Consider the following 19,570-nt stretch of genomic DNA (forward strand, 5'->3'; position numbering starts at 1 on the left):
ACAAAAAAAAAATTGGCTCGCTTTTTGTCGAGTGTCGTGTCGGGAACAAAAAGAGGCCACAAAAAGTGTCCACGAGCCCGGGGCTCACAATTGAGTCAAATAATTAGGTTTGGCCAGAGGATTGTTCCCTCTTTGTGTGGGCAAAATGATTAGCGGTTTCTTTTTTAGGATCTTATGGCATGTCTCTGGTTTTAGGAAATGGGAAACTGGAGTACAATCATCAATGGATGGCCAGACATCGAAGGAAAGCCAGTAGAGTGGGGATTGAAAATGAAGATGGGGCTGAGGCTGGCCTCCCATTGGGGTGGCCAATCAATCGGACTCGTTTACTATAAGTACAGAGCACTACGGTGGGCGACCAATCCCGTTTCAACTGTGACGAATGCATCTTTTGGCAGGAGGAGAGCAGGAGAGTACCAGCCAACGGAGAGATTCGCCAACAAACACTGCTGGAAAGCCGCAGACTGCAGAAAATAGAAACCAGAGGACACATACACACAGAACACAGAGTGCCAAGAGTCGGTAGCAGTAGTCCACCGCATTGACGAATCACATCAAAGTGGAACACATAGCTAGAACACACTCTAGCTCAGGGTCAGGCAACGGCATCCTGCTAACAGACATGTCAAATCACGGGAAAACAACGACGACAGGACACAGTGCCGCCAAAGGAGCGCTGCCAGAAGATACACATAGATGCAAAAGGACAAGGAGATGCCGTGCCGAGAACGAGACCCAAAAGCAGCATCGACTTACCGCAGCAAATTCGCGCTGGCTGTGCGAGAACAGCGGGGAACACCATAATATTTTGGTTGCAACGGACATGGACTTGGACTCGGAGGAGCGTAGAGGAGAATCTGAGCAATGCAAACATTTTCAATGGAATCCGAGTCCTGCACAGCTAGCATCTTTATTGATGAGCAATTAGCCACGGTGAGTGGCGGTTTTCGAGTGAGCTACAGGACTCTGGCTACTCGCAGGACTCTGCGACTGGGACTCCGATTCGAATTTGGACTCTGCTCTGCAGGAGCAAACCCACAGCTTCAGTGGCGGCGTCGAGCAATCTTTTAGAGTCTGTTTCTGTTTCTTTTGCTGTTTCCTGGTTTTGGCGTAAATTTGTGAAAATTGAGTCGTTCCGGTCGGGGCAGTGCCCGTTTTTGGGAGGTACTTCTGTAGCAATTTTATTTGTATCGTAGGTGTTGTATTTGTCAACATTTAGCCAGGACTAGGCCCAGATCCGATCCTTCACAGACCAGAACGGAGTGGAACGGACATGGGCGGTACAGGCAGGTCGGTGGCAGTGGATTAGACGAATTGTGGGCACGGATTTGAAATGCCTACTGCAGCACTAATTGGGCTTCACTCTGCATGGTCGATAGTGAGGGAAACAGAGAAGTGGGAGAGGCAAAAGGCGTTTATCTGCGCTGAGGATGTGCTAATTTTTTACTCAACAGATCGCATAAATGAGATGGGGTCGAAATAATCAGTACCACGAGGAGGGTACTGTATTACGAGTAGAATTACTTTAATTACATATATACAATACAAATCAATTCATAGGGATAGGATTTTGAATTGTTTTACTATAAATACATCAATTAACATACAATGACCCCTAACAAAAAAAATTACACGAAATATTAAAATTTAAAATAAATATTAAATTCAAATAATAATGTAACATCCAATGTATTTGCTACATTCCATGTCCTTGTGCACTCTATTTTACACGCCTCGAAGGTATGCAACACTTTTCCTCACTCAATAACGTAATGTAATATTCTAACGTTGTTAGGCCAACGATTTCACAGCAGTGACCCTGCGACAGCAGTTACACCTTTTCGGTATTTTTGAGGTCAAAATTGAACCGAAGGTATATTTACAGTATATCGGTATAAATGGTATATTTTGTCAATTTCATTTATATGAAATTTCATTTTCAACGTTATTCCAATAAAAGCAAATATTTAGAATAAGCCAGTCAAGTAGAAAATTGATTCATCAATCGTATAAAATTATGTGGGCATAGCTGAGTATTCTATTTAGCTGGGAATATTCGACGGAAGATAAAAAACGAGGAATATGATACATTTTCAGTATTTTTTTTTAGAGTGAGACCGCATATTTTATTGGCACTTGCTCTCTATTTTGTGATGGGATATCCTCTCTTCGTGGAGGGATTTTTCCCCGCAACAATGTCCTTTTTCCCCTCAACAATGTCCCTTACATTCCATACTCACTTACGTTTTATGTTGCTGGCAACATGAATTTGTATGGGCCAGACTCATGTGCCGTGAAATCGTTCCATAACATTGCGCGGATTGAGCAACATTTTGCATACCCTGGAAAATGGATGTTATAGAACTGAGAAAATATTTGTCATCTAATGCACCAATATAGGCCAAATCTATTCAGTCTCTCTTTTAAAGGTATTTCAACGATATTTTCAAGGTTTTGGTCTTCTTACAGAAACCAAGAATGGGTATCGGGATCGAGATATATTTACAAGACCCGGATTGAGCAACAATTTGCATACCCTGGAAAATGGATGTTATAGAACTGAGAAAATGTTTGTCATCTAATGCACCAATATAGGCCAATTCTATTCAGTCTCTGTTTTAAAGGTATTTCAACGATATTTTCAAGGTTTTGGTCTTCTTACAGAAACCAAGAATGGGTATCGGGATCGAGATATGTATATTTACAAGACCCGGATTGAGCAACATTTTGCATACCCTGGGGAAATGGATGTTATAGAACTGAGAAAATGTTTGTCATCTAATGCACCAATAAAGGCCAAAACTAGTCCAAAACAACATCTGTTGGAACTCTCCATTATTTAAAAACATATAATGTGTACTGTTATATTTAATACGGCGTCTTTTTGTGGGATTTTATCTTGGTTTTCAGCTTGCCACTGTTGCTCACGTTTCCAGTGGCATCCTGCGTCCAAACGCTAACAATGCCGCTCTCGCCGCCCGTCACCAGCAGCTGGCGCTTGGCATCGAATAGACTGTCCCGAACGATTTGCTTATTACCAGCGAAATTGGCCAATGGTTCGAGCTTTTCTTTGGATAGGACGCTCACAGAGCGCAGGATCTCTCTGCAAGGATAGTTATCAGAAGAGGGAACACAAATTGAAGCATTAAGACTCACCCGCGATTGTAGTTAGTGCCTGCCAAAAGGAACACGCCATTGTCCTCCAGATTATGGGCATTTATCAAGTTGAAATTACCCGCATTCTTGCGTCGAATAGCCTCAGTGATATCGGACCGTTCAAACGAAGCCACCTCGTCGCCTTCCTCGCACTCGTAGCTCTTAAAATCATTGGTATGGGTAATACACGAGATGATGTCCTTGTCGTAGACGTTACGATGCCAGTTCAGTCGGTGCACACTACTCTCCGTATTGATCGTGATCTGCAGGGCCTCGTCCTCGTCGGTCTGTTTGATGTCAAACAAATTGATGAGGCCATCGGTGCCTCCGGTGCAGAGCATATCTGGATTTCGATCGTGGAAGCGCACTGAGGTCACATCATCCTGGTGGCTCTCGTAGAAGCCACCCAGTTGCTTGCGCTCTCTCACATCGAAGAACAGTAGATGGACACTGCCGATGTATTGCTCCGTGCCGCAGCAAATAATTCTGCTATTGGCATTCCGATCAAAGCATGTTAGGGATTTGGGCACCTGTGGGAATTGTGCCTCTGGATCGCTTTGGTACTCGAATCTGGCCTGCTCGCCTGAGGTGCGTAGGTCAAAGAGACGCACCATTCCATCAGTGGTGCCCACAAGTAGGGCATCGGAGCCCTCATCGAGGAACTGCACTCCACAGATGGTAGCGCCCGTTTCGGTCTTTTCTTTGGCGGGTACATCTTGCAGGGTTTTCAGTCCTCCGGCCGTCTCCAGATCGTAGATGTGAACGGCTGTGCTGGACAGACCGGCAGCTATCCGGGTGAATCTGTGGTCTGCACCTAGACTCAGTACATAGTCCCGCTTCAGCGAAACCACCGATTCATCTTGCGGCTTGTACTGCAGCCGGAAATTGGCGGCAAGCTCTTGAATGCTACAGGTGTCCTCGTCTTTGATGTCTGCTTCGTCCTCGGAGCTGGGCAGGTCCTTGGTGACTGCTTCTGTAACACCAGGATAGTTAATAGTCAGTTGATTAGTTCATTATCGCTCACCTTCCAAATATTTGTCAAAATCAGTCATTTTTGTTGTTCACACGTGCTGGCTGGCCTCAGAGTTGGCAAACTAGCTTTTTCGCAAACTACTGTTGGCTGGAAAATATAGCTTTGAAGATTTGATAGCTTTTCGGATATCTATCTATTATGTAAAATAGTTTTTCTCAGATTCATGGGATTTCATTATCTTCAGATACTGAAACTGAACATTTTTAAGAGTTTTTTGTTAAGTTCCTTAGCTAGTTTAGAGCCAAATCAGAAACCGTCAGCACTCCCTATGCTCCCTTCTTCTTCCACCGCAAACATTTGCCATTCACCACGACCAAGCAACACCAAAGGGCGGAGAAAGTCAACAATTTGAAAAAGATCATGGCAACAGTGCCATGCACCGCCTCCACATTGGAGTCATTGGAGATGATGATACAATTGTGGCGGTGTCGAAATTATTTCTATAAAATGTAATTTAAGCACCCAGTAAATACCGTTTAATATCGCAATGAAGTTTTATTTATACAAAGGTGAATTTTGCAAGAAGCCATTCCAAGTAGGTGGTTGCCATAAGTAATTTTTGTAGTAAATGTTCCTAAATATCTGTCGTTTCTTTTTCGCTGAGGTTTCCTGATTGCTTTTCTTGACTTGACTTGACTCGACCGTATGCTAGTATATCTATATGTATGTCTCTCTCGCTGTGTCTACCGACGATCTATATGTTTTGTGGGGTCATATAAATAACCAACAAAGTTTTTTTAATTCCTGCGCACTTTCTATAACACCAAGAACTCTTCAACAAGCAACTATGTATTGAATAATTAGATATATGCAGGAGGGGGTAACTATATATATACTCGAATATCGCCTATTCACATGAAGTCATCGTAATCTTCGGAAAAATCATTGCCATACTTTTTGTAATCATCAATATCCTGCAAGCAAAAAGGGTAATCAAATTAATGACGTTTTCTGTGCCGTCGATTGGGCGTGGACCTACATCGCTCTCTGTGCGAAGCGTGGCCTTTCCCTTGCTCTTGCCGGCTGCTTTCTTGGCAATGGCCTTTTCCATTTTGAGTTTTTCCGAGTGCAAGACTTCCACGCTCATCTTGACCTTCTTAATGTCAGCGGCGCTCACTTGATAAGGGGGAATGGAATTCGTGTTATCATTTCGTCGATCTGAAGTCTCAGAAAATCAGATCACTCACGGTGTATGCATAGACCGCGCACTAGGTCTTCGACGAATTGTGGGAATTCCGCAGACTCGCGATACTGGCCGACCTTCCAGCTGAGCGCAGAACCGAACTCCTTGAACTCCTCCTTGGTCTCCGGGTTGAAGGAGTCTAGGCCGTTGCCGTTTGTTTCTGCACGCGTCACTCCGAATGTGTCCAGGGCGTGGTTCAAATCGGAGTCTTCCTGGATCTTTTGCAACCGCAGCTTCTCGGCCAATTTCTCCTCGGGTGTGAGGCTGGCCAGCCGTTTCGCTTCCTTCTCCTCTTCAAGCCGCTGTTGCCAGGGGAAGAATTTTATTATCTTGTTTAAAATTTAAGATAAACCGAATCTTGCTTACCGCTTGTTCTTCTAGTTTGGCTTTCAGCGCTTTGCTTGGCTTGGTTTTGACTGGCACATCTGTTATTGTGGGCTTCTCGTTCTCCTCGTCCTTCTTCTCCTCCTCATCTTCCCAGCTCTCCTACAGCCGCAGAGAGAAACAGTCAAATGGTGAGTAATCAAAAACTGTACACGTGTTCAGGCCACAATGAAAGTGAAAACTGATGAACAAAAGCCAGAGTGCACGAAAACAAGTTTAAGTTGTTGCTTTCGCTGGCGTTTTTGTTGTTGTTCTGCAGCATATGCTGGAAGATTTGCTTGTCAAATGATTTACTTGGTATGCGCACCTTCACATCGTCGTCGTCGTCCTCCCCCTCCCACTTGTTTAGGGTGCTTGCTGCATTTTGAAGTATGATTTCACTGTCGGCTACAGATTCTGTGGTGCCACATCATGAGGGAAAGGAAATAAAAGAGAAATATGGACGGTTAGCGTTCCGCGTAGACGTAGATTGGCTAAAAATACGCATCCAAGGTTGGTTGCATGGCAGCGACCACGTTTATTGTCCACCAGCGACGCCCCCGCGTACCGCCCCACTCACCCCAGTCGTCGGCCATGGCTGTATGTTTGATGTGTGTTCAATTGGTGTTTGTGCTTTTGATGGTACAATATGTGTTCCACTAACTACGTCACCGTTCCAGCAGCGCTGCAATTACGGGAATTTAACAAATAAATCCAAAATCGAAATCAGCAAAGATCAGTGTGACCGCAGACATATTGGTAAGATATACGGTCTGACCCTCAGAAATATACCGATTTCGGTATACCATCGCATTTTTAAAATATACTGACGAATTATTTGTATTCAAGTTCCATCATATTGCTCGATTTTGATATTCGGTTTAATATTATTCCTTTAATAGGGTCCTCAGGCCTAAACACATAATTTTATCCAGTTGATGAATCAAATTTCTGCAATATTGGTTAGGTATAAATACTCATTTTTATTTGATTGTGTGTAAATAAAACGTAAGTGAAATGGAAAGGGGACTCATGCTGCAAAAACCAATCAAATATACAGTCTCTTTCTTGCCTTTTTCCGACATTTTTGAAAAACTTAAGGGTTTTGATGGCACAAGATCAGCTTCGATGCTGATCACGAATTGTTATACGCCCTTAATATTAAATATAATAATAATAATAGGCTATTTGATTTCTGATCTGCTAGTTTTTGTAGTTACTACTCGTGATAGTTCCACGATAGGCAGAACAGGGCTGAAATATTCTGAAAATAAAACCCAACTGAAACCATAACTCAACCTTTTGCCACCACTATGAAACTGAGTTTTGCCCAAAACTAAATAACCAAATAAATAGGGTATTAGAACGATATTATCAGGTTCAAACTTGAAAAACTTAGTTGTCCTGACAGCAAAACAGCCAGAATCCGTTGAAAGTAGGCGGTGTCTGCACTGTTTTTCAACACCTAAACTGGCTGCCACATCAGATTCTCGAAAAATGTCAAAAAATTAATAGTGAAGTGAAATAAACAATAGGAGAAGCGGCTGTGTGTGTTTCTCTTCATTTCAATGTAGTGGGCCTCCCTTGACTTGACCGCAACATCAGCACCCGACATCTTCGTTTCCTCTTTGCCGCAGCATTCGATCCGCCGCCGATAAAAGAATTCTGTGAATAATATACACACACACACATACGGTGAGATAAGTGGAATATCTTTCGACCCAGAACGATACAACAATATCCAACCATTCGAAGCCGCAGGAACGTGGCAGCAATTTAGAAACAAAACGAATCCGAATTCGAAATGGCCCAAACAAACGTTAATATGGGCGGACACATGCAGGTGCCGCAAGAAGGTGGTGGCAGGTTCTCTTTCGATCTGAATAGGTAAGACCCATCCTTTGCATACATGTATATCTTATAGTAGATTATAATTTTGTACCCTTTTACGAAGCCTGCCCAAACTCCAAAACTTGCCCTCTCCACTGGAGCTAATACAGTTGGTCCGCAGCGCGATGCGCCCCTGGTCAGTCTTCTTCAACGTTCACAACTTCAAGACGGCCGTCAGCATGCCGCGTTTGACCAGCCGCGTGAAGCGCAATCTCTCCTATTTCCAAAGCAATTACATATTCGTATTTGTTGTGCTGATGATCTACTGCCTGTGAGTATCATCGCGTGATCGTATAAACTGTTGTTTAAACACTAACTGTGTCCCATTGTTACAGCATTACATCGCCGCTCATATTGCTGGTGTTGGCAGGTGCCGCCCTCCTATGCCACAGGGTGCGTTCTCGCAATGTAAACATTACCGTGATGGGCACTCAAATGACGCCGCGTCAACAGCTCATTGCCGTTAACCTAGGGGCGACGCCCTTGCTCTTTCTGGTGGGTGCAGGCGCACTACTATTCTGGACACTGGGGGCCTCCTTTTTTGTCATAGCCTTTCACGCGATATTCTACAATATCGACGCTATTGTGACGGAGGAAAATGAGGGCTTTCTAGCCGAAGTTGTCTGACCTCCAACCACAACTTGAATCTTGATAGAATCTTTCAAAGCAGAAGCAAAGAATTTGCCGCAAAGGGGCCTTATTAGTGGATAAACAGCAATATACGATACAAACACGTATTTATAACGAATTTTAGTTAAGTTTTCTTAGTCTAACCATCGTAGACTTACAATAAAAACCAAACAAACACAGACGATTCGATGATGTTTCATAAGACTATATTCCCGTTTGGCAAATCAAAAGGATTGAGCGCAATCGCAATAGGAAAATGCATTCAAATATATCAAATGATGTCGACAGGGAGAACAGAAGAACATATAAAAAGAGTGTGTACAACTAAGTGGAATCTTTGAGGTACAGGTAGTTAGAACTAGAACTAGGCTAGGAATGATTTTTGAGTTAGATGTACATAAGTCTTGGTCCTGTCTAGGCGTATGAGGCCCCACTCGCCAGAGTCTCTTGCTCCTCATCGCTGGCCTGCTGGTCGAGCTTCTCGAAGCCGTTGCGGTCCCTGTCCAGCAGTCCACCCAGCTTGAAGCCCTCGGCCTTCTCCCAGGCATGTCGCCGACTGCGGGCGCCAAAAGGCAGACAACCTGTGAATGTTCAAATCAATGAATTTGGATGAGTTTCTGGGCATAAAAAGGAGAGGTGCACTTAACAGACCATGCATTAGACGCGCGACACGCGACACGCTCTTACATGCTCTCTTACGAGTAGTTGTGTTAATTTTGCACTGAAACAAACCATAAACGAAAACAGAACACACTTAAATTTAGAAAATGTATTGTTGTATATTGCATAAAGGGGTTTGTCTGTTGTGTATACAAAAGAAAGCACCAAAAAAGGCAACCGATGATTAGCATTCAAATAATTGGGCGGAAGGGAATGTGGCCGGAAATCAACTTAAAATTATATGTATTACAAATTATAATTATTAACTAATATATGATAGCAGTAACACAAATACAAATATGCAAATGGATATGCACAATCCGGTTACGAATTAACACCAGTGTATAATAGGACAGAACTACATATAGGACATTGAGTGAGTGTGATTAACACGATGGATTAGGATACTGAGATTGTTAGCACAGACTCTGGTTGGACGCAGTGAGCTTGCGGTACACCAGATCGCTCGGCGGGGCAGCGCTGCTGATGGCTTGATTACCTCGTTTTCGCCGCCTGGCCATGAGGAGGGCCAGCGCAAAGGTGGAGCCGGCAAATATCAGCATTAACGATGCTACCAGTACGGCCTTGCCACTGGGATGGTGTCTCGTCGTCTGGCTAGCGTCCACTCCTGCTGCCGGTGCTTCGGCGGGCACACCACTAATACTTTGGACATCCTTTGTGGCCGACAGTGACATGGGCTTGGCCAGGGATTTGTGCAAGAACTTGTGGATGCGCATGGGATTCAATTCGGCCACATAGATCTCATTACCATCGGCTGTTACGGCCACATCGTGGGGATTCTTAAATTCCAAATTGTTTGGCCCGAATTTGGAGACCAATTGCCTGTTCCGCATGCTCATCACAAAACCATGCACTTCGTTATAATGATCCGGATGGAAGCCCAACTCAGCGTTGGGACCATTGACAATGACCAGTTCTCCACCTGGAAGGGAAAGAAATGTTTGTAAACTGCTTTTCTCGGAACCATTATCAAGACGGGCCACGGAGACTAACCTGCTGCCGGGGTATAAGCCATGCTGAACAGTCGATCGCCAATCAGTTGATTGTGGTACTGGGAGTGGAAGGTGCCGTTGCTCGAGTAGAAACACTGCACCCGTCCGTTCTCCCGGTCGGCGGCACACAGCAGCTCCAACTCTGGGACCAAAGTCAGGGCATGCGGAATGGCAAAGTAGTTCTGTGGAGCCACATCATAGGAGACGCCGGCAAAGGAGTTCTGGCCCCATGTCAGTATCAGCTCGCCCGCCTTGGAGTACTTGAGGATGCGGGCATTGCAGTAGCCATCCGCCACAAAGAAATCCCCGTTGTCCAGGATGGCCACTGACGTGGGTTTGCAGAACTTCTTGCCGGAGCCCGGCTGGAAGGCCACACCAAGCGTCAGCAGTGGCTTGTTGCCAGCGCCGCGTGCTGCAAATTTGAAAACCTGGTGCATGGCCACATCCGTCAGCCAGACATTGTCCTCGGGATCCACAGTCAGGCCGTGTGGCATGTAAAAGCTGCACGAAACAGAATATTTGTTGCAGATTTGTGTATGTCAGTAATTCAGAGCTTACAAGTTTTTGCCCCAATCGTATTGGACGCGGCCGGTTGCAGGCTCCAGAGCCAGAACAGTGCTCTCTCGAATGGGTCCGCGGAACTTCTCCCGATACTGATTGCCATTGTCGAAGGTGTCCTGGCTCCAGATGCGGTCCACCCGATGGAAGATGACCACATTGCCGGCCTTGTCGAAGCTCACGGCTGTCACAGCGCCCAGCTTCACATTGTTCGCTGGCCAGGCATTCTGGTAGATATAGGCTGTCGGAGGATTAGCATGGAATACTCTTTCTGAGTGGAGAATGGAGTGCCACTTACTGGTATTTAGTTTGGCTAACTCAGTCTTAACGTCGGGTGTGGCCTGCTTGGAGCGTTGTGGCCAATTAATTTGCGTGGAGCCGGCTCCGGCTCCTTTAAGGATCTGCTGCAGTCTCTCGTTGTTGTTGATGCTGGCATTGTTGCTCATGTCAATGTTTTGCAGATAACGTGGCGAACTTTGACTCTGCGGAAGGGGTTTGAGATTAGGCCAGGTATGCAAACAATCAGTATATGTATACATATATGCCACGGGAGCACTTGCACAGCACCCACACACAGACAGCAGATACGCACACTCACACATCGCACAAACCATTCTAACCATATGTTACCCTATTTTCCGCTCTCTGGCCAACAGGCGACCCAGCTTTTCACAGATTTACGGAATACACAAAGAACTAATTACCTCGGAAAGCGTATGTTGTAGGAAGGATGTTGCCAGCAGGAAGATGACGCTCCAGCGTCTGTGAGGGTTGGTGGAATGCATTGCGAATTAACCAACTAAGTGACTTGTGTGCCAGAGATCAGATCTCGTCTGGTGAGAATGGGGTTCGCTCTCAGAAACAAATATGCAAATAAAATAATTACAACGCAGACATTATTTTTCTGTTGAATGAGATTCAGCTGTTCGGCAGGCGTTAGGGTATTATTAGTGCGTCTGCTTTGGTCACACTCTCGTGTTTTCGCAGATTTTTGTTTATAAAAAAACACAGATAAATAATATGTCAAATACAGAAGTGGATAAAAGCATCGAGCTGATCTCCAAGACGGAGGAGCTGGCCGACAAGATATTGGCCAACAAGCACGAGCTGACGGTTATGGACAAACGGCGCCAAGAGACACGCGAGGCATTGCGCCTCGTGGAGAAGTCGGAGGAGAAGAAGGCCTGGATCACCATTGGGAGCATGCTGGTGAAAATGCCGAAGGACAAGGCAGTGGAGCTGCTCAAGAAGGGTATGTAAGACAGACATTCCTTTGGTTCTGTAGCTAATGCAATGATTCCGCAGACCAGCAGCAGATCGAAAAGGAGATAAATCTGATTTACTCGGAGCAAAAGGTTCTGGTAAACAAGCATCGAGACCTGGAGTTCAAGTCGCCATTTTCGGGCACCAATATCAAGGCACTGGACCGACATGAATTTAATGCCCTGAAAGCGAATCTTCACTTGTAATTTTAAGAAATAAATTAGGTACAGATAGAAACATTTTAAAGTGTGTTTAGCACTGAGAGAAAAAACAAGACCAAACCAAAAAAACCAAATTCGATTTTGTCGAAAGAGCAGAGCTCATTCTATTCTTTTAACTTTAGATTTGTTTGACCAAAAAGCCTAGCACTTGAGTACTGATCTGAATCAAAAAAAATTTTTAGAAAGATAGCTTCGGAATGTTGGATAAACCATTCGCAATCAACATGTTTTTATCTTCTCATAAACTAATACAATGAGTTTCAGGCTTAAAATTAATAAATTATAAAATCCATATAATTGGCTTTCATTCGACTGCCTTAATGAGATTCCATTTGTCGGCATTATTGCATTTTCTAGTTGGCTGAAAGATAGAATATATCTATACTTCGATTGTGCTCAGGATTGCCCTACATTTTCAAAGTCTTAATAGCCTGCAACTGACTTGCTTTAAAAAAAAACTTGAATTTTTAACTGATTTTATTTTCAACAAACTCATAACAGTGTGACCGTAAAGCATGTGCACGTAGTCACATTCTGCCGAGATAAATATATGCGATCTAGCTCCCATCACTAAGTGAGACCACATATTTAAGCACAAACTTAACCAAAAATACCATCAAAGCTCGCTACAATTCCGCTCCCGCATTTGTTGTTGACAATACAGCGTTCCGTCGTCTTGTTGTCTCTCTGGCTGTTATCGAAAAATTCCATTTAATTAAATTGATTAAGTTTAAAAGCGTATAAATATTCTACAGACAGCTGTAGCAAAGTGAACTTCCGTTGAGTGGGCAAAATAACCCAAAATTTGAACCAAAATTTTCATAACTTGCGAAAACGTGCGCTTACGTCGGTTTGCGTGTGAGAGAGTGTGTGGTGAATTCTCCCACATACCCCCCTGCAACCGCCCACCACTCTCGGTTCGGTCAGCGCGCAAAACGTAAATTTCACTGCAAATAAATTGCTTTGCTCTTATCTCGAGGCGCGCGCGCTCGCATCATGAGTATGTGTGTTTGTTTATGTGTGTGTGCGAGGGAATGTTGTTAATTAATTTACAAAAGTCGGTCCTGCTGCTCCCCTCAGTGCAATATCCCCCGTATCTACTATATATGTGTTGTTGGGCCAATAACAGATAAAACGTTGAGAAACGAAGGGCACCCCCAATCGAAAGTGTGACCTTACAACAATAACAACATAACTACCGTTGCAGTTGGATTGCATTCGGGGCAGCCGCCCAAACACCCAACCTCTCCTCCTCAAGCTTCTGGCTTAGAAAACGAAAGTAAAGTTATTTTTCATGTACAAAGTAAACAGTCTCTCTGAGTACGCCAAGAGAGAGGAAAACGGAAAGAGCACGGAAACCAGAGAGCGCCAGAGAGGGAGGGGACTTGAACACTTGGCCTTGAACTTGTGCGGACGGTAAGTTGAATTCAGTTTTTTTGCCTCGTCTTCTTCGTCTTCTTGTTCGTTGCATTTCTTGTAAGTTGTGTGCGACAGGGGGGAGAGCTATACGGCACGTTGCAGTGCATTTGTAAAACTGGGCATTCCAGTTTCCCCCCGCTTGCCGCTGACTTTCTCCTGCCCTCTTTTATTGTTGTTCTGCTTAATCTTCTCTTTTGAGCTTAACAGATTTGTTGTTGGTTTAACCAAATGCAACATAGAATTAAGTGGATGTCGCTGTGGTTGTCGTTGTCTTTGTCCCCCCCTTCTCCATTATTTCCTCTGCTATTGCGCTCTCTCTTGATGAGTCTCAATGAGCGAAGAGGCGACAGCAATTGATAGCGGGAGCTTACACTAAAGTCCCGGGCATTGCCTCCCATTCCGTTTCTTTTCCTCCCACTCCAGCCCTTGCACACTGAGAGACCCCAGAATTAGATAATATATAATATTAAATCATTAAAATGCATTCCTCTCAATGGGAGTAAAAAAACCCCCGCAAAATATCGTGCAATAAATCTGGGGATTTTTCGATTTCGTTAATTTATTTCAATTGAATTATTTCCACGCAAAAAGGTTCAGCGTAAAATTTCCATTATGCATGAGGAAAATCTTTTACCCAATCAAGTTTTCAAATTGACTTCAAGTTCTGCCGTGCTAATCATGTAATCATGCATGGAAATATTTCCTAGAAGTTCAGGTCTATTCTTTAGGGGTATATGTGTTCAAAGAACGGAGGATGCCTTCAAAGTGAAAGATCTAAGATCAGTAAGGAAATGTGAGGAGCGGAACACAACTGTCCTGCACCGAAATCGGCTGTATATTCTATAGTATATATAAGCATACAAGCAGTGTTTTTGAGGCTTTTGATCCGTGACGTGAGCAAGCAGTTCGCGGGAACATCCCAAGTGGCTGAACTGCCGTTCTTGAAATTGTCGTTCATTTGGTTGCAGTGAAGTCCATAAATCGAGCCTAATTATAGGGTAACCAAGCTTCGCTTAACTGAAAATTTCCCATTTCCATAGTTTTTTTCGCCACAAAATAATTGTTCAATAAGCTTACAAGCGACAGCAGCAACAACAAAAACAAACATAAATAAAACAAGTTTTCGCAGTACACGAAATATTCGGAATTGTTGTTGCTGTTTCTGGTTCTATTATCTCATGAATGTACATACATACATACATACATATGTACATAAGTTCTAATATAATTTGTAAAAATATGCGAATTAATGTTGAGAGGGAAACGAGTTTCTCACTTGTTCGATTTGTATTTAAAATTCCTTGGAATACGTATATTTTTTTGAAGATTAGGTAACAACAAAATGGAATGCAGAAAGTGGCAAAGAAATGACATTTTTATGATAACCATAAACTGATTGCCATAAACTCTTTCAGCGGTCGAAAATATTGATTAAAATGAAAGAAGAATAGAAAAATTATCGTTGTTGTTTCTGCTGTTATCCTATAGCATTTACAGTACATATTCTTCAGGAATTTGATTTCATTCTTGATTCAGTCGAAAGGGTATGTAAGATTCGTCTTGTTTTGATTGATTTTGATTTGATTTTTTCCCCTACAACATGTTGTTGTTGCACGTTAAGGATCTCCTCTGCCGGCGACTGCTGTTAAGGAATTTTCATTTCTTTTTTTGTGTAGTAAAATATTGTCGGCCAGGCCTGATTAATTATGGCATGTCCACTGCTGCTTGCCCTGCTGCTGTTGTCGTTCAAAATGCTCAACTAGGCGTCGTCTCTGGTCTTTAATATATACTATATAGTGTGTGTCTGTGTCTGTGTGTGTGTGCTGTAAGGGGGGCGGGGCCGCCTTGCAGTCCGGTTTGGGCCTGGCCGTTGCAAGTGCAGCGCCTATGCAGCGCGCCTAGCAGATCGGTGTGGCGGTTGTTCCGCGTTGATTTTGATATTGCAATTTTTTGTTAAAATTGCAGGCACGTTGCAGGTTGTCTACAGTACATTTTTTTTTTGTGTGTTGCTTTTGTTGTTCTCTCTTAGTTTTGAATTAATTTGTGAAATAAAAAACTTTTCCATCTTGTGCTTTTGAGCACATGCTTTCGGGCTTCCTCTTTTCATTTTCTGTTTGGTTTTGGTCAATATTGTGTTTTTTAATAATTTAATAATATTAATTATATTTACTTCTGCCTCTGCGAATGAATGCCAGCTGATCTGGCAGTTGACATAAAGAGAAAGAGAGAGAGAGAGAGAGAGGATGAGAATAGGAGAACAAACAAACAAATTTGTTAGACTAACTGTCGGAACGGCATTTAAGGCGAGCATTCCGTACGGTGAGGGGAGGGGGGGGGAGGAGATAAGGATAGGGGTACGGGTTATATCAATATCTGCGCCGCACTTTACACATGCGTCACACACACACGCACACACACACACACATGGGTGAAGAGCAAGAAATTCAATAATAAAAAGCAGAATATGATAATCAAGCTTTGAAAGAGGAAGAAAAAAATCCACCTCATCACACTGTTTATCAAAGAGAGAAAAGAGAGCCGGAGAGCTGGTGAGCTGGAGAGCGGGAGAGTACATTTATGTGACACACAGACACAAAAAATTGAATTGAGTTAGGAACAGGTCAACCCCCCCGCCACCACTTCCATCCTCCAACACACAGCTGGACACTTGTTGATGAGAGAGAGACAGCGAGAGAGCGGCAAATAAAGCTAAGAGAGAATGGAACTCACCACACTGGTGGGGGCATCGATTGTGTTGTGCTGTGCGAGACAGAGAGAGAGAGAGAGAGGTGAAGCTCCTTCGTTTGGCTCTTCCTTTGACGTGCGCTCTTCCCTCGACCACCCCCGCTCCCCTTGCCCCTTGTCGCTGCCTGCCCTGTTGTAAAACTTATCAAGGTCGTTGCTTGCCTTGGCGTTTTTGCTGCTTGCTTTTTTTTTTTCGCTGTTGTAAGCGGGTTTTTCTGCCCCCAACCATCGCTCTCAGCAGCAGCAGCAGCAGCAGGGCCGGCCGCCTGCCCATCATCATCATCATCCTTTTGGGCTCCAAGTAGGGAAGAGAACAAAAATTCTTTTGCTTTTATGTTATTGGGTTTCTCCATGCTTTCTGCTGTTTCGCATGCCTTTGCCCTGTTGTTGCTATTCGGTCGCCCGTCCGCCTTTTCCTCCTCCTTCGGCTCTTGGTGCTGCCTTGTTGTATTTTCTCCCTCCTTCTGCTGCCTGTGTGTATACTCTTTTTGCGGGTAATAGGACTTTGAGCAGATATTTGTAATGATCGATCCAGTTCATAGTTTATCGGAATCCGGTTCAAACCCCTGTATCATGCATTTTCAATGGTAATAGAAATATTTAACTCTGCCTTAATATGTACCTACATGCATATATTCAAAGGGAAAGAGTGTCAATAGCTTCGGCTCTCGTGGCCTGCGTTTCCTTCTTGTGTTTCAAGTGTCGCCTTCTCTTCGGAGGGTACATTTTTGTTGTTTTTTTTCCATTTGTTGTTGGTGTTTAATTTACTTCGTTTACCTTGTCCCAAACGTTTATATTGCGCGTGTCCCTGATCCTTGGGTTTTCCCTCCGAACCTCCAACTTTTCGCCCCCGAGCCCCACAACCCACACCCACTAGTATTTGCCCAATGTAAACAGCTTGAAATGCCACTGGAACTGAACTAAATTGTTTGAAATTATGCTCGCTCTCTGAGCTCACTCTCACAAAAGATGCCACGGGGAATTCCTGGGGGAGGGAATTCCTTGTAGATTTTATGGAAAGTTATGAGGAGGAAATTACTTTGAACGGTGCAAAATGGCAAAGAAGTAGAACCTGATCTGGGGAATATTGTTACCCAATTTTGATTTTTTTTTTTTGGTTACTTTCTTTTACTGCGATTTTTCATAGCTAGATCTTTATATAGGTGTGTTGGGCAACACGGTTTCGTATCGTTTCTCCATCGTCATCTTATACACGTGCAATTACGATCTCCTTCTGTCTTGCGGATCCCCCAACAAGTTCCACGAACAGAGTTCCTGGCATACCAAGGAGTACCTGCAATACCTGTTCTACAGCCGCATAACTAGTGCACCAGTAGCAGTGGCTGTGGCAGTGGCAGTGGCATCCTCTGATAACTAGATTCCAACAGATTATTTGGTCCACAGTGTCGTATACGTCATATCTTGAGAGCTGCCACCGCCTCTATATACATACATACATACGTATGTATATCCCTCTTTCTCTCTTGCTCTGCCTCTCTTGATTCCGCACTCCACTTAATGCACTCCATTCCCCCCTTCCCCGCACTGTACCCGAGCGCTTTAATGCTGCCTGGCCTGCCTTTTGCCTATTTTTAGCCATTTCTAATGAGCGGTGTCTATTTTTGGACCACAATTTTTGCTGGTCGTGTTGGTGTTGCGGCTTTCGCTTCGTTTTGGTTTCGTTTTTCATCGCCGCAGAGGACGGCCTCTGTCCAGTGGATAGATGGACGGGAGGACGGACGGACGATCCGCTGGAGAGTGGGAGCGCGGAGAGACCTGTCCAAAGCGGTGGCCACTCGATTGCCGATCTTTAAGCTTTGGTCTCTGCCTCGATGATGGGGCCTCTATGGCTTGTCTACAGTTTTTTCTCTACTTCAGCTTATTCTTTTTTTTTTCTTCTTCTTTGTTTGTCTTCTTTTTGCAAGATCATTATCATCGTTGGGCATTGCAGTTTCGTTTTGAGTGTGGACGGGGCAGGAGCAGGGGCAGGGGCAGGGGGAGGGGGATAGGGAGTGGAGCCTGGCGTAAGGCAAAAAAAGGGGGACTGGACTGTGGAACTGTTTTTGGCCATCGTCTGGTAATTGTCTTTTGATGGCATTGATCACTTCAGACAGACAGGGTCTAGTTGAACGGGTTTTTATTAAGCGACTGTCAGACTTGAGGCTTGATTAGGGTAGGGTATGGCTAGAAGACGGGAAGATAGGTTAGGAACTAAGATGTGGGATATCTGTGGGGTAATAATAATAATATTGGCGTTTGGTTAATGGTTTATTGAGAAGTAATCTTGTGCCTTGCCTTATAGAGAAGAACCTTTTAGAAGAAGAACCAAACTCCATTTTATGTATGATTTACAGTATTTTGTATACCCATCCCTCCACTCCCTTGTGTTCCATGTTAGAGCATTTGCTATTCTACAAATCATTGCAAAATTTCCTTTAAATTTTAAAAGTCGAAAAACACACACAAAAAACTTCATTTGTTCCACTTGTGGCACTGCTGTTGAGTGCCAAAAATCGCCAACATCATAATGTTTGATGACTGTGAAAGTTTCCAAATGTCCAAATGGTTCATTAAGCCGCTTAAATGTGCCTGTCCCGTCCGTGTGTACTCGGAGTGGAGGTGTGTGCGTTAACCCTCTTTTTGGCCAAATCATTAGAATTTGAGCAACGGGAAATGGTTGAAACTTAAACGCAAAGGTATATATTCATTAAGTTAATGATTGCAGGATGAACCGCACATTTTACACCGAAAATTACCATTGAAATACATAAGTAAAGTGTGTCTTGTATCTGTATCTCTATTGATGCAAGTGCCACCACATTTGACCATCGAAAAATAGCTGGTGCTCAACCTTCGTGCCTTAAAATAGATGGAATTAATATAGCGGAATAGTTAGGGACCAAAATAAAATATAGAGAGCTACGAAAGTGTGGGGCTCGACTGGGTGGTTGGCACGGGCACGGAGTCAAAGATTATCTAAATGATAGGTCATCCATAAGTGCTTGAGAGCCCCAGCATATGGAGGGATATGAATGAATGAACGATTGAAACTGACAAAAAGTGTTCTTTTTTGTGGAAGGACACAAAGGCACGAAGAGGAGTGGCAGGGAGGGTTTAAGGGTTGGAGCTACCGCTTTTAATGACATTTAATGACAATGAACCTTAGTCCGGTAGCCGTTTAATTAACGTGGGAATTGACCTTCTTTTTGTTTCTATGATCCTTGGTGTTTCCCCATTTCAGGGACGGGACAGTTCTGGGTGGTTTTTAGGAACGTTTTAGGTGTAGGCTCCAATATAGTTTCCAAATTTTATCAGAATTAATTTTCTGAAGATCTTCCTGAGTGATTGAAACCAATGGACTTCCTTTTAAGGGCTTTTACACTTTGTTCTCGATGATGAGGCCAATTTCTTGCGATTTCCTTGGCATTTTTCAACC

General features: G+C 43.8%; 6 protein-coding genes across 19 annotated transcripts in view; 3 read left to right on the forward strand and 3 right to left on the reverse strand.

The window, feature by feature from the left end:
* Positions 1-2,680: 2,680 nt before the first annotated feature.
* Positions 2,681-4,586, reverse strand: LOC108160353 (WD repeat-containing protein 89). The gene is made up of 3 exons (XM_017294319.2): positions 4,181-4,586; positions 3,157-4,129; positions 2,681-3,103 (listed from the first exon to the last, which is right to left on the reverse strand). Exons 1-3 carry the CDS (start codon positions 4,206-4,208, stop codon positions 2,869-2,871), a joined length of 1,236 nt encoding a protein of 411 aa, XP_017149808.1. The 5' UTR covers positions 4,209-4,586; the 3' UTR covers positions 2,681-2,868.
* A 73-nt stretch (positions 4,587-4,659) lies between these two features.
* On the reverse strand, positions 4,660-6,493 carry LOC117188221 (eukaryotic translation initiation factor 3 subunit J-like). The gene is made up of 6 exons (XM_033391731.1): positions 6,316-6,493; positions 6,064-6,152; positions 5,739-5,858; positions 5,377-5,674; positions 5,169-5,305; positions 4,660-5,103 (listed from the first exon to the last, which is right to left on the reverse strand). Exons 1-6 carry the CDS (start codon positions 6,329-6,331, stop codon positions 5,041-5,043), a joined length of 723 nt encoding a protein of 240 aa, XP_033247622.1. The 5' UTR covers positions 6,332-6,493; the 3' UTR covers positions 4,660-5,040.
* A 532-nt stretch (positions 6,494-7,025) lies between these two features.
* LOC108158963 (prenylated Rab acceptor protein 1) lies at positions 7,026-8,434 on the forward strand. Of its 3 annotated transcripts, none has more exons than XM_017291798.2 (4): positions 7,026-7,430; positions 7,497-7,622; positions 7,690-7,896; positions 7,961-8,434. In XM_017291798.2, the coding sequence occupies exons 2-4, from the start codon at positions 7,540-7,542 to the stop codon at positions 8,250-8,252; spliced, it is 582 nt and encodes a 193-aa protein (XP_017147287.1). In that variant the 5' UTR covers positions 7,026-7,430; positions 7,497-7,539; the 3' UTR covers positions 8,253-8,434. The 3 variants fall into 3 exon arrangements, with proteins under 3 accessions (XP_017147287.1, XP_017147284.1, XP_017147285.1); XM_017291796.2 differs by having other exon boundaries at positions 7,027-7,430; positions 7,491-7,622; XM_017291795.2 differs by having other exon boundaries at positions 7,026-7,622.
* Positions 8,178-11,291, reverse strand: LOC117185951 (peptidyl-alpha-hydroxyglycine alpha-amidating lyase 1-like). 2 transcript variants are annotated; one of them, XM_033391729.1, is made up of 6 exons: positions 11,191-11,291; positions 10,785-10,968; positions 10,487-10,727; positions 9,930-10,429; positions 9,415-9,858; positions 8,178-8,836 (listed from the first exon to the last, which is right to left on the reverse strand). In XM_033391729.1, the coding sequence occupies exons 1-6, from the start codon at positions 11,269-11,271 to the stop codon at positions 8,670-8,672; spliced, it is 1,617 nt and encodes a 538-aa protein (XP_033247620.1). In that variant the 5' UTR covers positions 11,272-11,291; the 3' UTR covers positions 8,178-8,669. The 2 variants fall into 2 exon arrangements, with proteins under 2 accessions (XP_033247620.1, XP_033247621.1); XM_033391730.1 differs by having other exon boundaries at positions 9,343-9,858.
* A 194-nt stretch (positions 11,292-11,485) lies between these two features.
* LOC108158964 lies at positions 11,486-12,191 on the forward strand. The gene is made up of 2 exons (XM_017291799.2): positions 11,486-11,738; positions 11,792-12,191. The coding sequence occupies exons 1-2, from the start codon at positions 11,507-11,509 to the stop codon at positions 11,953-11,955; spliced, it is 396 nt and encodes a 131-aa protein (XP_017147288.1). The 5' UTR covers positions 11,486-11,506; the 3' UTR covers positions 11,956-12,191.
* Positions 12,192-12,613: 422 nt separating this feature from the next.
* LOC108158960 (myocyte-specific enhancer factor 2) overlaps positions 12,614-19,570 on the forward strand; it is a 45,591-nt gene continuing 38,634 nt past the window's right edge. For 7 of the 11 annotated variants that reach the window (XM_017291791.2, XM_033391719.1, XM_033391720.1 and 4 more), the window contains exon 1: positions 12,614-13,386. The gene's annotated coding sequence lies outside the window, so the exon portion shown is untranslated. The remainder of the gene's footprint in view (positions 13,387-19,570) is intronic. The other 4 variants (XM_033391721.1, XM_033391724.1, XM_033391723.1 and 1 more) reach the window with 1 other exon arrangement.

The sequence above is a fragment of the Drosophila miranda genome, chromosome 3 (genome assembly GCF_003369915.1).
Source record: "Drosophila miranda strain MSH22 chromosome 3, D.miranda_PacBio2.1, whole genome shotgun sequence".
Classification (NCBI taxonomy): Eukaryota; Metazoa; Arthropoda; class Insecta; order Diptera; family Drosophilidae; genus Drosophila; species Drosophila miranda.

Bases quoted from the DNA above. Each gene is read 5' to 3' on its own strand.
- LOC117188221 (XM_033391731.1), bottom strand. The intron at 5,859-6,063 runs GTGCGCATACCA...CTGCGGCTGTAG, and splicing joins ACGACGACGACGATGTGAAG to GAGAGCTGGGAAGATGAGGA. The intron at 5,675-5,738 runs GTAAGCAAGATT...CCCTGGCAACAG, and splicing joins CCAAACTAGAAGAACAAGCG to CGGCTTGAAGAGGAGAAGGA.
- LOC108158964 (XM_017291799.2), top strand. From the start codon at position 11,507: ATGTCAAATACAGAAGTGGATAAAAGCATCGAGCTGATCTCCAAGACG. The intron at 11,739-11,791 runs GTATGTAAGACA...ATGATTCCGCAG, and splicing joins AGTGGAGCTGCTCAAGAAGG to ACCAGCAGCAGATCGAAAAG.
- LOC108160353 (XM_017294319.2), bottom strand. From the start codon at position 4,208: ATGACTGATTTTGACAAATATTTGGAAG. The intron at 4,130-4,180 runs GTGAGCGATAAT...CTGGTGTTACAG, and splicing joins TTTTGACAAATATTTGGAAG to AAGCAGTCACCAAGGACCTG. The intron at 3,104-3,156 runs GTGAGTCTTAAT...CTATCCTTGCAG, and splicing joins GGCACTAACTACAATCGCGG to AGAGATCCTGCGCTCTGTGA.
- LOC117185951 (XM_033391730.1), bottom strand. From the start codon at position 11,271: ATGCATTCCACCAACCCTCACAGACGCTGGAGCGTCATCTTCCTGCTG. The intron at 10,728-10,784 runs GTAAGTGGCACT...ATCCTCCGACAG, and splicing joins GTTAGCCAAACTAAATACCA to CCTATATCTACCAGAATGCC. The intron at 8,837-9,342 runs GTCTGTGCTAAC...GAACATTCACAG, and splicing joins GCTCACTGCGTCCAACCAGA to GTTGTCTGCCTTTTGGCGCC.
- LOC108158963 (XM_017291795.2), top strand. From the start codon at position 7,540: ATGGCCCAAACAAACGTTAATATGGGCGGACACATGCAGGTGCCGCAA. The intron at 7,623-7,689 runs GTAAGACCCATC...CCTTTTACGAAG, and splicing joins TTCTCTTTCGATCTGAATAG to CCTGCCCAAACTCCAAAACT. The intron at 7,897-7,960 runs GTGAGTATCATC...CCATTGTTACAG, and splicing joins GTGCTGATGATCTACTGCCT to CATTACATCGCCGCTCATAT.